Raw genomic sequence first — 18603 nt, 5'->3', positions numbered from 1 at the left:
AAGCAGCCCAAAGCCTCCTTCCATCATGAAGTGGATCCACAGTTAAGAAATAGATGTGGAGCTTTCGCTCCCCGATGTTTGCAGTGGCTGTTGCCTTTCAAAGGTGTGATGTTTGTTTTCCAGTGGGAGGGAGTTTCCCCTTCCAGGCACAGACATTCCTCTGGCCCTGCACTCGTGGGTGCCATCACCCTGCACCTCCAACTGCTGTGAGGTTTTGCCTGGAGGGCTCCATTGGGAAGCTCTGCTGACTGTCCCAGGTGGGCATGAGGAATCCACTGGGGAGTTGGAAAGAAGTTTCCCTGCATAACTCACAGGCATCATTCAGGCAAAGCCAAGCACTTGCCTTTAACCTCCTGAACACTGATCCTGCTCCTGCACCAGCGACATGGGTTCATTTGGGTCACTTGAGTTTAGTGACCTGTCAAAAAGCTCCCAAAGGTCCTGCATTTTGCAGAGGTGGGTGGTGCTATGAAAACACAGGAGCTGCACAGCCAAGCCAAGGATGGGCATCACCCCCTGGGATGCCTGAGAGTCCCTCACCTTTCCTGTGCTTCCCTCATCCCACATCGCTCCAAACTCCAGCATGTTCCCAAGTCAGTGACACTTCTAGGGGAGAGCACACAGAGCATGAGGCAGCTGTGATTTAGCTGGTGAGGAAGCAATGATTTATAATAACATTAGAGGCAGGTCATTAAATATGACCCCCTCATTGCAAATCCCATGCTGAGCAAGATATTTTCTTGTAAATGATTTACCAGCAAGCTTTTCATACTTCTGCCTAGTAGGTTTTCCATAACCAGAGTCAGGCTCACTCACATTTCCCAAGCCCTGGTAGTGGCTTTGCTTCAAACTGTGAAGACATCTCAGGGCTGCTGCAGATTGCTTGGGACAGCTCAGCAAAGAGGCAGAATTTGGGGCTGTTTTGGGGGACATGGATGCTTTCTTTGTCCCAGTTTTGTGACAAGGCATATAAAAAAATCCCAGGATGTTGTTCTTGGGGCACCCAGCTAACTTCAGTTTCATTTTCTCTGTCTGACTTTGCTGGACCTCAGTGGATGATCTGATGATCTGCCATTGCCAGATCCATTTGCCAAAGAAGGATGGGGCTTTGAGCAACCTGGTCTAGCGGAAGGTGTCCCTGCTCATTGCAAAGGGGTTGGACTAGATGGCCTTTAAAGGTCCCTTTCAAGCCAAAACACTCTATGATTCTCTGATAGCAGAGCACCTGGAGGTATTCTCCTTGGTAGGGAAACCTCAAATCCTGCTTGTCTATCCTCCTCTGGGAGTGGCAATCATCAACACAAGTCAGCAGATAAAGGTAGAGAAATCTGGGAAACTGAAGCAATCACCACAGTGTTCATTTCCTACTTTTTCCACGATGAGTAAGTTATACTCAAGTGCTTCTGAGAGGCATTTATAGTTTTGCAACCTCACACCATCCAAGCCAAACTCCCACTGAAGTCCATGGAAGCAATCTATCTTGTGTTATGTCAGCCCTGGGCCAGGCTTTGGTCTCCAAAGGACAATCACAGCTGAAGATAAGCAAACAAGCTACACAGTTTTGTTTGGGTTTGCCTTTTAAGTATAATTTTTTGTCTGGGTAACTAGAACTTTTCCTTCACAACTGAGGCTGGATCACATTGCATGCTGCATTTGAGAGCATGAGAAACAAAATGTTTGCATTTATTTTGCTGGCAGACTGCTGTTGCCTTTTGTGGAGGGGAAAAAGGTCTCTATCAAAAAATCAGGATATTTACTTTTATCATAAAGAGTACTGATTGCTGATATTCTGAATATCTGATGTCCCTTACAGAAGGCACTTTAAAATCAAATAATAACCATGAAAAAGGATAAATGAATATTTAGATAAAATATATATACAACACATATGGGAAATATATATATATATTTATATAAATATGTAATATAAAGATTAAAATAAATAAACTCTCCTTCTTGCATTAGGGCCAGACCACATGTAAGAGGTATCAATACTGAAAACATCCAATATTTGATGCCAAGCACTAGATGCTCTGTCAGCCTGTTCATCCCCACACCACAAGCAGCAGGGAGAAGACAGCACTTTCAAGAAGGCAGATTTTGGAAGCAGACTCACACAAACCATACAAGGGAAAACTATTTCCTTGTGAGTGTGTTTGTAACCTTCATTTTTCACATCGCTCCAGCTTTTGGACAATTCCGGGCAACCGAAGCCACCCTGGTTGATGCCAGTCTCATTCCTGCCTGGTGCAATCCATGCAGCCACGGAGCTGAGCCTGGCATGTCTGGAGCCACCAGGGAGATGTCCTGGCACTCAGCAGAGGGCTCAGGCCCTTGAAAGCAGAAAGAAGCATGTGTTGAATGTCAACCTCCCCAAAGTAACACGGTTTTTGCACAGAGCACTTCACTGTCGGTGTCTTAGGAAGGCAAGGTGGGAGCAGCCTCGCTGCCCAGGGATGCTGTGCCAGGAGTCGCAGCAGCCACAGCTCCCGGCTGACACCTCCAGAACAGCATGGAGGGCTAATCCTGCGGGTGCATTCCCAAGGGGGGAGAAACACTGCAGAGGATTTATATACAGAGGCACAACAGGCTGCTGCTCTGCCCAGCTCGGACGCTTTGGCTCCCACACTTGCTGCGGTAGCGGGTAATGGAGTACGAGATGTGATAACGTTTCCTACATGTGTTCGTTCCGAGGCTGAACGCGTGTCACTGTCTGTGGTACCCTCCTGTGGCCAGGTCTGACATAGCAGCAGTGCCACCTGCCACGCTTATTCCAGCGCGCTGGGAATCGTAGGATCAGGGAATGGTTTGGGTGGGAAGGGACTTTTACAGGTCACTGAGTTCAGTCCCCCTGCAATGAGAGGGGACGCCTTAACCAGATCACGTTGCTCAGAGCCCCATCCAGTCTGAGCTTGAACGTTTCCAGGGATGGGGCGCCTCCCTGGGCAACCTGTGCCAGTGTCTCACCACCCTCCTTGTAAAAAACCTCGCTCACATGACTGCAATAGTTCTTCACCCCTACGATCTCCATCCCGTGCGCTCATCCAAAGCGACTTCCAAGCCACTCGCAGAATCCCCACCCCGCCCTTGGCCGCGGCTTTCTGAGCTCCGCGGGGCCAAATCTGCCCCGGCACAAGGTACAGCCCAAGCAGAAAGGCTGGTCTTGTTGCTTGGGGGCGGGAATTACTTTTTTTTTTTAGCTTTTCCCGATGTGGCAACGCGGTGCCAACAGATGGAGCTGTGCGGAGCAGAGAGTGCTCGCTCTGGCAGAGCACGGAGGAAGCAGCGGCCGAGCAAGGAATTCTAATTATTAAGCATAATGAGAGATGAATCATCTCCAAGCAAGAGACAAACTCTATTTACTACTACGCTAAAGTGAAAAACAAGTCTGTCAACAAAGCTATAGCCCAGAAGGGGGGAATCCCAGGATTTCTCCATCCCTGCATGTGAGGATGATGTTCTGTCCCAGAGGAGAGGAAGGGCTCATCACAGCCCTTCAGCAATCCTGAGCTGCACTCACATCATCACTCCCCAGAGCTTCACATCAAAAGGATATATCGTGCAGGACTTCATGCAGGACTTCTTCCTTCCCCTCAGTCTAATCCTGGACTTCAAAGCCAGGACACATTGCCATGTCACGGAGCTTCCACCCATCATCTCCTTGGAGTTGGATCAAAGTCCTCAACCCTCTTCCCTAACCCGAGGCCACAAGGGCAGTGTGAAGCTCCCCAGCCACCAGGAAAGCAGGGATGCAGGAGCAGCAGGAAATCAGGAGGACAGGAAAGAGGACAGTAAGGAACTGGCGACCCTTCTTGGATTTGTCATACACATGTATGGACAGTGAATTCAAGATCAGCACCAGGGAGCAAACTAGGAGGAAGCAAACTAGGAGGAAAAGTCCAGTGTCAAGTATTACTGCATTTGTTTCCCTGGCAAGATGGACTGAAACCAAATGTACTTGGTATCCTTATTGGCACATGACTTAAAAGAACAATGTCTTGCAGCCTATCTGCCTGTGAAATAGAAATAATTAGAATATTTAAAATAAGGAAGTAATGTCAGCTCTCATTTGAAGGACTTTTGCCTTTTTGTTATTTTCAGGTAAGGAAAATTAATCAATTAGCAGGCAGGGGAAAGGGCTTGTGGCTTCTCTCCAACCACATGAAAGGTTTCAGCAAAGAAGCAGCAAAAAGTTATGTGGTATTTCTGTTTCAAGCCCTGTTCCAAAAAGCCACTGTATCTGCTTTTATATCACGGATACAGGATTTCTCATGGCAAAATTACCTGAACATTACATTAGTCTTTGCAAAAGGACTGCATGGAGCAACATCTTTGATGAAGAATTTGCAGGCCAGAAAAAATCAACTCACCAGTACAAAAAGCAGGTATGGATCCTCTGTCCCTTTCAGCAGCTGCCCTGGTGCCAGCAGGGATGCACCACCTTCTTTAGGTGACATTCAGTGTAAGCCTGGCACTACATTGGTGTGCAGGTGGTTTGATCACTTGTGAAAAATCTGAGAAACAAAAAAGGCAAGTAAACTGGTGCAAATAAATAAAGCCCCCAAATTTTTGCACCAACCTAAAAGGTGCTTGTTTGTGAATCAACCTGTCCTGTAACCACTGGCTCAAACAATTCTTTCAGGTTTGTACCAACTGGAGCTCACAGCAACCTCCATTTTAACCCAAAATGGGCAAAAAAGTCCTGGATAAAGGCTTTTTCTCAGGCATGGATCCTCAAGAGACTCACCAGTCTCCTTTCAATTTAGGAACTTAATGTATTCCCTTGTTCTTTCTAGACACATACATTCATTTCACTGGGGAGATTTAATTATTTGCTCTCTGTTAATAATATTGAACTGAAACAAGTGATGGTATTGGAGGAAGAGGAATAAAAAAAGAGTGGAGAGAACAGGACATAAAGATGAACATGAACAAAGACAGCACATGCACATGTAATTCAGGAGCACACTGGCCTGAACAAACCTGCACCTGGGATTCCCAACTGAATAGCTGATCACACTAACTGGCCAGCCTGGCCACTGTTATTACTAAAAAACCCCATTAAAATGTAGGTTTTGGAGGCTTTTGACTTTGTAAAAATAGGGGCTTCAAGGGTTTTCCCAGGCACCAAATGGCAGTAATTCAGGAGGGTAACACCAGAGTGATGGAAACAGGCTTTGGTACTTCCAGTACTGTGAGAGCAAATCACCAAGCTGTGGCTTTCAGAAAGCATCTGAAGGGGTTGTGACACATCCCCAGGGCAGGGTTTGGACAAGGTGAGTGTATAGTTCAGTTTTGGAGGAAAATTAAATCAGCAGGTCTTGTTTTCTTCATTACCTCTCCACGGAGGGTAAAAGGAAGTCTTTCATCTTTTTGTGTGTGCCATTTGTGAGACTGCCTAACATGTCCATGGCTCATTCTACTGTGCTTAAGTAGCTGAAGGACTGGAATTTTAACTAGTTTGAAAATAAAGCACAGGAAGAGTGTTGAAAACCTACCCCTTTTCTTCAGACACTTGGATGCATTTGGGTGCCATTCCCTACAGGGTTAGTCCTTACTCATCACCTTTCCTGGCCTTGGCATCTCCACAGAAGTAAAAGCATCTTTGTTTTAAATTAATTTATGCAACTTTAGAGATACCTAAAGTGAAAATAAATTATCAGCTTTAGGAAAACTGTAAATTATAAAATGATACTTAGAGCCCTTGGCTGGTGAAGAGCTCCTTTTGGAGGAGTCATGGCTTGGCTGCAGCAGATTATTTGTCCAGAGGAGTCTGTGGTTTGGTTCCTCCACTTGGCTTGTTTGAGCCCTGCACACCCACCAGATATTCCCAGATAATCCAAAAAATAAGTATGAGTCATCAAAACATCTCATACCACCTCATTTCTGAAGCCTCCAGTGCTGGCATTGAGGGACTCATAATGTTTGAGTCCTCTGATACCCCCAAGGGTGACATCCTGGCTCCACTGAAGCTCGTGGCCCAGCTCCAAGTGACCTCACTGGGGACAGGATCTCAAACACTTCCCTTCCTGCAATGCCTTCTGAAAACTGTACCAAACTTTGAAAGGCTTTTTGTTTCAGAAAGGTGAGCTCAGTTGGTCTCTGCTTTTGTAGATATTTACAGCCACATAAATGAGTATCACTGAGAATTGTAAGGGAAAGGAGGTAGTGATGGTGAAGGCACAAAGCCATAGGAAAGCAGGTCACTGTATCTGCTGCTCTTCAACATGTTTTTTGGTTCATTAGGCAGGCAGGAGTGGGTAACAAGACAGACATTTATTATGTTCAAATCACAATTAAATGATGCTAATGGTCTTTATGGGGATTTATCACCCAGGTTCTGTGGGAGATAAATGCTGTGTCACTGTAGGATCTAAAACAATTAAAGAGTCCAAGTGCTCCTTCTCTCTGTGCTGTCTCACAACGGAGTGACTAATCCAGCACGGGGCTGTTAGAGCAGCACAACCTCCCCCAGCTTTCCTGTGAAAAATGAGCAAAATGATAAGAGGCAAGTTTAATTCATCAGTAGTGCTGTCCTTAGATCCTCTACAGGAGTCCTTTGCCACAAGTTTCCGTATCAAATCTCAGGAGTTACCCTGCAAGTTACAGGTTCTCAGCATTCCTTGCCAGACCCAAACTCTGAAATGAGGCAGCAGCCCTTTGTCAACTCACCTGCAAGGTGTCTATAGAACCCTCTGATGACACTCCATGCAGGCTAAAAGCCACACAAATTCTGTGTTTGTCCTCACTTTGCTGTAACCAAAAACGAGTCTTTCACATGAAAACCCTGAGCAGGTGTAAGAGAACTGTTCACACTTCATCTCTTCAAATACCCCTTGGAAGATAATTAATAGCACTGTGAAGGATGTATCAACTCTTACCCAGGTTTCTTCGTTTCACTTAGTCTGTCTCTTTTTCTCCTTCAAAATAATTTTATTTTCCCTCCAGCCACTTTACATTGATTCCAGTTCTCCCCTGTTGCAGAACTTTCTTTGCATGCTCTGCCAACAAGAGCCTTTATTCCCTTACCCAGCCACAGTATACACTTCCCTTCAACTCTCCAGGTCTGTCCTAAACGTTCTCCTGCCAATGAAGCTGACCTGAAAACCAGGTGCTTTCCCTAAGCCACATTTTAACCTGAAAGGTGACTCTCTATTGCATCAGAGTGGGATTGCAGCCCCACACTATTCCACTGATCCCAACACATTAGGATGGCAAACCTGGAGATGCTTTTGAAATGGGGCTGCCCATGGACTGCAGAGGGAGCCCAGTTATTTGCACACATAACACTCTAAAAACTGGCCATGCAATTGTGTCTTTGAGCAGATGAATCCTCCTCCCACTGAATGACCAGAGCTCTTGGTACACATTGCTGATTCAAAGTTAGCAGTTACCCCGACCTTGCTAATAACCCTCGATTTATTACCAGCTTTATTTCCTCTTAGGCTTCCTCCTCCTTTTCACAGCATCTTCCATATTGTCCTTTACAGGAGAGTGGCTGCAGTTTCCTTAAATCAGGCCTCCTCCTCCTCCTCCTCAAGTCTCTCACATCACAGTGTTTCCAGAGAACACACAAAATGGAATTCCCATCACCTCTCAACTGTTTCAGTGTAACAGGGCACTCCTCTGTGACTTGCTCAGCTGCAGCCCTCCGAAGTCATGCACTGCAGGGCCACGCTGTCTGGGTACAGGAACAAAGATAAAGGTCCTGAAGCAAAGGAAAACACAAAATGGGTTGTATGTCAGGTTTGGTTGAGGCTGTTAAAAGCTTTAAGCAGCAAAATTTATTATGTCTGAAGACCTGACTACTCTGGCACCAACCTGTCTGCTACGAAATACTCCAGGACACGTAATTGTGTGCTTGAGCACAAAATCAACAGCATTCAGCTTGTTTGTATTTATATGCATTTCATCTGCTTGCCCTTCCTTTATAATTTTAGCCAGCTCTTGCTGTCAAGTGTGTCATTTCCTCCTGGGCTGTATTTGCTCACGCCAGTGGCAATGGTTACTCATCACGGACAGGCGTTTGCAGAGCACGTCATTGCAGTGTGTCCATCCTCACCATTTATTTTTCATAAGCTTTTTCAAGCTTAAAATAGAACCAGCAGCAGAATTAGACCCGTAATTAAAGTAGTGTAAGATCTCTGGTTGGCTTAAGTAGGAGTTGAATGATAGAAAATTCTGTTCCAGTCAGTCTTCATGATGAGTGGTACTGACCTTTCCATGTACCAAGACAGTTTTCTTTTCCTAAGCACCTCAGGGAGAAAGTCAGCTCTGTACCCAGTTTGTGCTCTGCACCCCTTGCTTGTGATCCTCCAGATAAAGAATCTTTTTTTCCATTTTTCCTCTACTTAGACAGAAGGGAGAGTTTGACTATGAAAAGGCAAACTGCTCTGTTTCAAACAATGACTCCTAAGTGGCTTCCTGAAGAAGCCTGGCACTTTTGCCCCCCCAAAAAAATACAAAATTGATTGGATTATTATACAAAGTAAAAGCAAAACACAAAGATAAAAATCCTGTGCTGGAATACAAATCTCCATAAAGCAAGTAAGGGGAAGAAACAACTGACACATATTTTATAAGCCATTCTGCCACACTTACTGCATGAAAAAGCAGATTCCCACCCAAGTTTCCATGACATCAGCATGGAAGAGCACTTTGAGCAGGAGAGCAGGCTAACACTGTTCCTGTAGCTTTCCCAGTGACAAGGCCATTTTCCAGTGGGGGTTTGTACAAACTCATGCACGTCATGAGTTTTTCACTCGCTCCACAGTGAAGTGTCCCCACAATCAATCACTTAATGCTGTCAGAGCAGTTCCAATGGCTGGGGCAGCACAGCAGCTTTGCTGCAACATTCCTGAAGTGCTGTAAGACAGTTTCATTCCATCACACTGGGAATGTACCACTGAGGATCTAATTCAGCACAAACTATTACAAGACAGGTGCATTTCACCTTGTTGCTTCTTGGAAAGTGTCTGGTTTGTGTTATTTACAGAACTGCATCAAAATATCTTCAGCTGCAGGACTCCTTTGGTGGCACAATTAAAAACCCACACAGAGATGACAGTACCTCAATGTATGCTATAGTGTAACAGTGAAAATTGACTCAGGCTGTTAAAAAAAATTTATTCTTTTCCATGAAAGATTGGTACTACAATCAATATAACCATTTCATCAGTCAAGTATGTCTGTTAGAGGCAGGCACAACATTACAGGACAGGCAAGTACAATGCCCCATAAGCGACTGCAGTCGGAGTATCTGTGCACCCATTATTTCTGAAAACAGAAGTATCAAATATCCACCAGGGAAAAAGATGAACTGTTTTAATTTCTCTTTGGCATACTTATCAGGACAATGAATTAATCACAGAAGTCTTCTCCTGCTGCCAGTGCTGTGAAGGAAGAAGGACTGAGTGAGGGCTGGAGGTCAGAACTCATTTCAGGGCTCACGTGTCACGGTGCTTCACCAGGCAGACAAGGATCACTTGTTTGAAAACTGCAGTTTTGTTGAAGGTATCAAAAGAGTTACAGTAACTTTATGCACAGTACATACATATTACACACAGTTATATAAATACCCATGCTGTGGCTGCACTTGAGGAAGCTTTGCTTTGCCAACACCAAAGCTCAGCAGCAGCCACTTCATACACATTGCACTTTGCATCCAGGAATATGTTCATTTCTGTACCTCTCTTAAAAATAGATTTAAAACAGAAGCGAAGAATAATATTGAATCTTTCCATAAACTTTGCTTTTTCTTATTTACACTGTAATATTCCATTATACATAAAGACTGCATTACATTATCTTCATATAGCTTTTTGTAATACATACAGCTTGGAGCTATTAACATCTTCGTTTGGGAACAAGAGATATGACCTATAAGACTATTTTAAAAAAACAATTTGAGCCTTAATTTTGCTCTAGTTTGTTTCACTGAAACCACTTTTTGACCAAAAAAAAAAGAATCCTCCTTATTGGGGAGGAAAAAATCAACTCATGTTTAAATCACCTCTGGATTTCCTTAGACCACTGAGAAACTAAGAAACCATAATCATTTTTTTTTGCATAATTACAGAGCCACTTCAAAGGCCTGTTACTTTTAAATTTAGAACATGTATGGCAATTGTGACCATGTCTTTAAAAAAATTTTTTAAACTTTTGGTTACTTTTCAAACCTAGAACAATGAAACTGGAATCATTAATCATACATGATCTTTGCACAACTGGGGAGAGTTCCTATTTTATCAGGGGGAAAAGTGAACATGCACACATCCCCCTTCACAGAGTGAGAACACCAACTACAGCAGCACTTGTCTCAAGTTATGGTGCACATGGTTGCAATACAGAGTATAAAACAAGAGCAGAATTTCCAACATCTGTTAAAACACCAAAAAAACCCCAAACCCTTATAGTACAAAAAGTCAGTCACATTCTTTGCAATGAAATGAGGAATCAGCTGCTTTCTGGACTCTCCAACCTGCAAACCCCTCCTTCTATTGCCACCGACTGTCCTGCCACAGCTCCAGGAGGAAGTCTTGAAATATGAGTCTGTGGAAAAGCCAAGAGATCATTATTGGCTGGGAAGAGGCAAAATTATGCAGGACAAAGTAAGTCTGTAAGTATTGAATAATTAAGCTGTTCCATCACTGAAGTCTGAGGACAAACTACAAAGCAACTTGAAAAGCTGCAAACAACTGAGATTCTTTTTCTGGTTTGTTTGCGTTAATGTTTAACACACGAAGAGAAGGGCCATGACAGATGCAGAGAAAAGGTAAACTGCATGACCCAGTGCACTGAAAGTAGAAAGAAATATCCAGTGTGGAGACAAAAGAATAATTCTGGCAGTTCGTGGTTTCTTATGGAGATTCAGAAGAGTTTAGTCCTGGATAGACAAATTTACCTTACAGAAACCTCAGGCACAATGAACTACTGGACAGAGATAAACTAACACTTCAGAGCATCAGGTACTGCAATGATCAGGATGCAAAGAAGAAATTCCTCTGCATGAAACACCTACTCATCCATCTCAGAAACTCCAAATACTTCCTGTTACCAACTGTCAAGTAAATAGACCCAAAGAACAACAACTGTGTTTTCTGCCAATAGTCACGTTTTACTTGGAGAAGTTTTAAAAGCTTTTCAGAAGGCTCTGCAATATTTTAGCCAGAAAGTGTCTCTGTGTGTGTGTGTGTGTCTCTGTGTGTCTCTCTGTGTGTCTGTGTGTGTACACGAACTTCAACTTGTACCTTAATTGTAACTCGGTGACCCTAAAAATCTGTTAATGGTCCTTTATATGCTGAGGTGTGTTTTATTACTGATGGGCAAAAGCATTCACTTATGAAAAGACACTTTGACTCATTCTTAAATTAATGACTTTTTACCCCACTTGCAAGTGTTTTTACACTGTGAAATCTGTTGATGCCACATTAAATTAGGAACTAGAAATTATTCCTACTATGGTACAAAGCTCACAACAGAGACAGGAATTACAGCTTCCTTTAAGTGCACCACATATTTAAGTGTTTGTACATAAAACTATCTCATTTAAAAGATTTAAGTATTGCAAAATGTGTCACTTACAACAAGGCAATGGGTTGTGACAAAAAGGATAGATGTAAAAGTTCAGTAAGAATAACTTGCATCAGAGGAGGAGAAAGTGATTTAAGACTAACCACAGCTCATTGCATTGAAGAGACATTTTGTGCCTCAGAGGCAGCTCCTTTTAATTCCCTTCTTGATAAGGGTGTCCTGGTGTCTGTTCTTAGGTGGTCTTGTTTTCAGTTAAATTACAGAGTGAGATTTAATTAAAAACATTTCAGTGGTTTTATTTTACTGCTACAATTTTGATCTCTGGCCTTCCTGCTTGATCTATGAACATCTTCCTACTTTCAGAACAATTTCAGTTACAACTGTGATTTACCACTACAAGAAAATATTCTCTTCAAATTTTCCCCAAAATGTAACTGACAATTTTTTGTAAATGTTATTTCATAGATTTAAAGGAAAAAAATAAGGAAGAAAATCAAGTGGAAGAAAGATATTTTTAGTTTTTATGACTGATAGATCCAAGATATTTTTGCAGGTGTGTATTTCTAAATTAAAAGTGAGATAGGATGAGGGTATAAAAGCAGCACTGTTTGATAGGCAGGGATCAAGTTTCCTCAGAGGAAGAATGGCACTGGTTGCTTAGTGAGATGCTGCAATTAAAGCAAACCAGTAAGTTAATCCTAATAACTTCTGAGCAAGGAAAGGAAAATAACAAGGGGGGATAAGCAGGTAGTCACTATCAATAAATTAGCAAGTAGTTCTGCTTAAATAGCTGTTCAAAACACATTTCCTACACAAAACCTCATTTCCCATAAGAGGAAAAACACATTTTCCCATACAAAAGACCCCAAACCACTGTACACCAGCATCTGTACACTTGGATTTACAGAAACACCCAAACCACACAGAACAAAACCTTTCTTAAGGCCTTTACTTGCATCCTGTTTATTTGTACAGTGGAGTAAATACAGATGCTGGTTTACACTGACTACTTTTTATTACTTTCACCTTAAGTAGAACAAAAAACAAGACAGATCTAAGATGATACTGTTTAAAATATGTTACTTAATAAGTAATTTGAAAGGATAACATTGCCATGTCAAGACAACTTCAGAAAACTCCCAAGTGAATTCTTACAATTAAATCTCCCTTGTTCTTAACCATAAGAACAAACTTCAGTAAACAAAAAGAAACATCAAAGAACACTTAATATTTTTAAATGAACCACAGAACTTATTTGTGCAGTTTGTTACATTTTTATATCCCAACACCATATTTTACATTAAGTCCAGATTGTATAGTCAGTTAGGTTTAGATTTTAAAATCATAAAAATACAAAAGTCAACAAAAAAGAACAACAGTGGAAAGGTTTTAATTGAACTCAATTGGTCTGTCAGCTTTACATGTTGAATGGACCCACACCTGGAAGAAATTGTGCCTGGGAGCACAAAAAAAGGGAAAATAAATGGTTTTCCTGAATTAATCCTCCACTCAGCTCCATGGAAGCCTCTCTTTGAAGGAACCACATGCCAAGGAAAGGTAAATCAGGAATGATGAACTATCAGTATCTTCAGCTCCATAAACAGACATTTCCCTGCCCCAAGAATATTCTGTTTGGGATGGTACAACCCCTCAGTGCCTCACTGCACAGTTCCCATGGCCCTTCAATTGCCAAACTAAGAGGTCTTTCTGCCTTGGAATAAATGTGAACTGCTACAAGGTTTCACCTTTTCATCTCATCTACTTTTCAAGTTACATATTTTTTGTGGGTCCTTTTTTCAAATAAATAAATACAAGTTGTTCCAAGACTTTTATTGTTACTCTTCTCATATACAAGGATTCTGAAACAACCTTGAGACCAACTAGTATCAGAAAGATCTTTTTTAAAGAGCTAGTCTCCTCCCTTTATTCACATAAAATATTAGTTTATCACATTTTTCTTTCATTAAAAGCATAAATAAAATGTAAAATGAATATCAAATTCAAGCCAAAGACAGACAGAGCTGCATGAGAAAAGTGAAGTCAGTCAAGTGCTGCCAAGAGGACAGAGTACAACTACCAGATGGCAGCACATTCAGTTCCTAAGCAAATCTAGGGAGTATTTCATGTGTTTAGCTCTCTTATTACATGCTCAGGATGTGCTTTAGACAGAATAATTTAAAAAACAAACTTTTTCCATTCATTACACTATTGAGATGAAATATAATGAAAGACCAAGGACATCATATCCTTAAGGAAATTGGTTTCTGCAACTCTGCTCCCTAAAAACAGCAGTACCACCAAACCCAGATATTCCCCAGCAATGTGGAGCTCCCCAGCTGGGTGCACAGTGACACAATGAGAACTGCCATGTAGTCTCCATGGATTGCCCAAGCAGTGACAACCCATTTTGGCAGCAGCTCTGTCTCCTGGGAAGCTCCTCTCCAACATGTACAGCTGCAGTGTGACAGGAGGAGTGTCCTGCAAAACTCTGGAAGCTGCTGCTGTCTCAATATCCCATTTGGTGAAATTTTAATAAAGAAAAAAAGGGGAAAAAAAAGAAAGAGGAGTTCCAGGATCTTGTCTTTATTGGCAGAAAGACACACATAGGGATAGGGTGCTTCTGGCTGTCAGGCACTGAAAATATTGATTCTACATTCAGGTTGCTTAGGAATTTAATGGTTTTCCAAGCTCAGATTCATTCTGTGGGTTAAGTATATTACTATAAACTATTTATGTATACAACTTATGTATCAGGACAGTACCAACCCAACCTCTATTCAGCTCAGTGTCCCAGGGTTTGGTAGAGGTGTTCTAAAATACTGCCATGCACCTTCACATGTGATTTGGACCATCCTGAATTGCAGGTGCCAGGTCAGGTTATTGCACTTATATTTGCATACCTGGATACCCAATCCCACCTTCCCTGCTCTGTTCTAAATTGTGTCAGCCAACTCTGAGGAGAGTTCCAGAACTATTGGCTTTATACAAGAACTAAACACAAAAAAATGACCTTATCTTCTCATCTCAGAGTCCATAATTTCCTATGAAGGTCTATGAGCCAAATATTTCAACTGGTATCTTAGCACTGAAGGTTATTTCCCACAAACAGCAAAAGCTTATTTTTGTGAGAAAACTGGATGCTCCACTGTATGCACAGAGTTCTTTTCAAACAAAAATCCCTGACTGATCCCCCAGTCTCCAGACAAGAGTGCAGATTAAAGCAAGTAAGTAGAACAGTGACATACACTTTTCCTGTCTCATGAAGTTAAAAGACTGTCTCTGTAGTCTGAAATGAATGACTGAATTGACTTCACATTTCTGTTCACCAAACAGGGTCGGTAAATTTTTCCACTCATTTTCAAATTGGAATTAGGATTCCTCCAAGATGTGTTTCTTCACCCAAGGAGCACTGGATGACTGCCCTTCTCCTGACAAAGAGCTTCATAGACCTTTCCCTCAGAAAGCAAAACACAGCAGCTCATCCTCAGAAAGTCAACAACAATCAGGGGGAGGATTTGTGACACATTTTACAGCATCAGGAAAGGAGAATAAACCTGATGTTGGCAGCTGACACCTCCACAGGAAAAAGGCTCTGGAAATGGTCTCCCATGGTCCACCATGTTTCCTCACATGGAAAATGAAATTAACTGCCAAAGATAAAAGTTTGTGTTTGCACATTGCACCCACACACTCGGTCTGGACATTTACACCATATCTTGCAAAGCAATTTGAATCCATTTTGTTAGAAAATGGCAAGCACAGCATATGGAGCTTTGCATTATTAAAACCTGCCGTAACATAAACCTCAGCAATTCATGTGGTAAGATCTGCCAGAGGGAGATTTAAACTGGCAACTGGATTGGATTGCATTCAATATTGCAGCTAGATTTTCAGAAATTCACTGTCTGGGTCATGTAGGTGTTAGAAAAACTAAAATTTATGAGGATGAACTACAAGGGTATCTCAAAAGAATTGTAATACTTAATACTCAAAAGTATTGTAATACTCAATTTATTGTAAACATTTATTGTAATGTTTATAATTGCAAAAGTTTGCAGCATTTATACACAGATCATAGAGCAAATTCATATATACTAAGAAATTCAGTGAGCTGACAAATTATTTCAAATACCTACACATAATACATGACCAACATTGCACTTTGTTGGTATTGAGATTGGATCTTTTACTGGAAAAAAAAAAGCACTCTGACTTCAAATACTAAGGGAAACAGTGAGGAAGTGCCTATTTTCAAGCAAAAACATCAACCACCACCAACTGCTCTCAATCACCAGAGATCCAGGAAAAAATAAGGATCAATCTTGGCCACTGATACTTTCTGCAGGACCTGAAGGCACAAATACTCTGCAGATCCTGCCTGAGACGAAAGGCTAGATAATGCACAGATCCACAGCATTAAATCAAGGAAAGGCTCCTCCCCATGGCCAGAACCTCCAGGAGATGCAGGGGGTATGTGACCTCACACTGCACTGCCATCTGAGACTGAGGAACTTGCTTTGCTTTGCAGCATCCTCCATTGGGCCAATTGACTTGTGCAGCCTACCCACTAATGCCCCTTCCTTCCCATTCCCTATTTACGTCTAAAAATCACATTATGGTGAATTCAAGGAACTTGGATTCAGTTTCTTTCCATCCCAAATGACAGGGCAGAAGGTGTCCAAGCCCTCTGTGCAAACTGACACTGAAACTGCTCTACCAAATGCTACATCAACTGTTAAGACTTCAATTATCGCCCATCACTCATGGCAGTGTGGACAGAGCTCCAAGAAGCAGCACAGTAGTCAGAGCAGAGCTACTTTCCCAGTTGTGACAACAAAAATGCTTAAGCCCTCAGAATGAGACCTCTTCAGTCCAGGAAAAAAGGAACTGATGAACTGAATGCTGCCAGAGTATCTTTGAAGAGGTCAGACGTCCAGTAACAGTATGACCTTCTTAGCTGATCATCAGTTACTGGATCTATTATGGATTCATAAAAAAAAACAACCCAAGTATCTGGAAGGTTATTCTGAAGACTGACTAGTGTCTCAGAAAGAGAAGAAAGTTTGGGCTGGAAATGAAAAAGGGCTAATGCTTGTCAAAGATCTTAAATTCAGATAAAGTAATTCATGAAACAACAACACAGTAAGAGAAGAAAAGCAATAGGTGATGTAGGTTAGTTGTAAGAAGCACAGAAAAGAGTCGGAGCTGCTCAGATCAAAAGCTTGTGCCCTTCCACAACCAATATGTGCCAAACCCTGGCACTGAGTGATTATGAAGCTGGTTGTGTCAAGCGGGAGGAACAGATAAAGACTCCAGTTGAACCAGCAAGGACAATGCCTCGATGAGCTGCTGGTGGCAGCGATATAAGGGCTCAAGGGCATCAGAATCTGAGGGAAGCCAATGGGACATCCACTGTGCAGGTGCTGAAGATGACATTGCCAAAGCCATCAGTGGTGCAGGAGCTGGAATCCTTCCAGCATCAAGAACAAGCAAAGAGGCCACGCAACCAGACGTGACTGTGTCAGCAGAAAGGTATAACTAGTTCATCTGGCAGGTCTGCACAGGATTCTTACAGTATCATTCAACCAAGCATTTTAAACCAACAGGAAGTGGTGACTTTCCCAGGCAGCTGGAAACCTTGCCAGAAGGTGTGCTTCCCATCAAACAACTTAGTCACAGTGCAAAGCTGTGCCACAGCTCTTGCAGCCACTTGGTGCTGGTGAGGGAACTGCAGGCTGTGTGGGCTGGAGGGGAGTGCCCAGCTGCAGAACCCAGCCTTCCCTAAACTGGGAAGAGACAACCCCTTGTGACAAGGATGCTCCCAAATCAGTACCTGGAGAGCTCACACTGCCAAGATCCAGAAGCACCAGCAGGTCAGATGTACAAACCACTTCAAGTCTCCCATTCCACTTTCCTGTCCCTCTGTTCTTTTGAGGAGTTGCTGATAGTTAATTGCTTGAGTGTGTCTCCATATCTTGAGCACACCAGGGCCTGCAGGTGAGCTGGAATCCAGCTCACAAGTATTTGCCTTGTAGGAAAGGCATCCTGTACCTCCACAGTCTTCATGTGGGGTTCAGCACCACCATTTGCTGGGTTCTGTTATGAATTGCATTAACCTCCCCTGCCCAAAGAACCACACTAAGACTTTTATAAAGCAGGACCCTTTTGCCCTTAGCATGTACCTCTTTATATAATTAAGATCCTAATATTAGTCTAATTCACAACAGTGGGCACTAAAACACCTTCTCACTTTCTGAAAGTCTTGGTTTTGTTTTTATCCTCATTAAATTGTTCATTAAATTAAACCAGTCCAAAATCAGCCACTGTGACAATCTCTCAATTTAAGAATAAAACTCGAGTCCTAGGCTGATGAAAGAAATAAAACCTGAAGTTCTATACCACCCTAGAAAAACAGGAAAGCACATGTTTCCTTACAAGTTGCTGCCTGATCATTTGGTTATGGTCCTCATAAACAAGTGATATTTTATACTTTTATGGATTCTTATCCCATTATTCTTTCACGGCAAGCGCTCAAAATTAATTGTACCAAAACAGCTACTCCCTTAAAGAACAGAGATTTTTTTTTCACTTGCAATACATTGTGTTCTATTTCAAGCCCAGTTTTCCATCTATAACTTAGTCCTAGTTGTAGCAGAACAAAATCCCAGCTTTTATGACAGAAGACTTTTTTTGATCAATAGAAGTCAGCAGCAAAAGCGTTTGTGGTTTTTCTCTGGAAAGCATTTGTGGCCACAGACTCAAAGGAGGAAGAAAGGGAGGAGGATTAACTCTTCAATGAAGGTCAAAAACATAATTTAAAAGTGAACAAGAAGAGCAGCTGTGTCTGTCAGCACAATCAGGATTACCAGCTGGAGAATTTACCAGCAGTATGAAAACAATGCACACCAGATGTCAAATGTTGCAACTGGGAGTAGGGAAACATCTCTGGGCATGGCACTGTCATGCTAGTACTCATTACCAGACAGATTTCATATTTAGCATTTAGTTATTAATTAGACAGACACTACCAGGAAGAAACAAGAGCATTTTGGGCCTCCCAGTGTAAGCCAG

At 42.2% G+C, this 18603-nt stretch overlaps 1 protein-coding gene across 3 annotated transcripts in view; it reads right to left on the bottom strand.

The window, feature by feature from the left end:
- Nucleotides 1-10364: 10364 nt before the first annotated feature.
- The window catches only part of TASP1 (taspase 1), an 80776-nt gene continuing 72537 nt past the window's right edge, over nucleotides 10365-18603 (bottom strand). For all 3 annotated transcript variants that reach the window (XM_071582112.1, XM_071582114.1, XM_071582115.1), the window contains one exon: nucleotides 10365-10551. In XM_071582112.1, coding sequence (XP_071438213.1) covers nucleotides 10456-10551 — 96 coding nt within the window. In that variant the 3' untranslated portion in view covers nucleotides 10365-10455. The remainder of the gene's footprint in view (nucleotides 10552-18603) is intronic.

Source organism: Pithys albifrons, chromosome 2 (genome assembly GCF_047495875.1).
Source record: "Pithys albifrons albifrons isolate INPA30051 chromosome 2, PitAlb_v1, whole genome shotgun sequence".
Taxonomy (NCBI): Eukaryota; Metazoa; Chordata; class Aves; order Passeriformes; family Thamnophilidae; genus Pithys; species Pithys albifrons.
The sequence above is the reverse complement of the archived record's forward strand: the minus strand, read 5'-3'. Positions and strand labels throughout refer to the sequence as shown.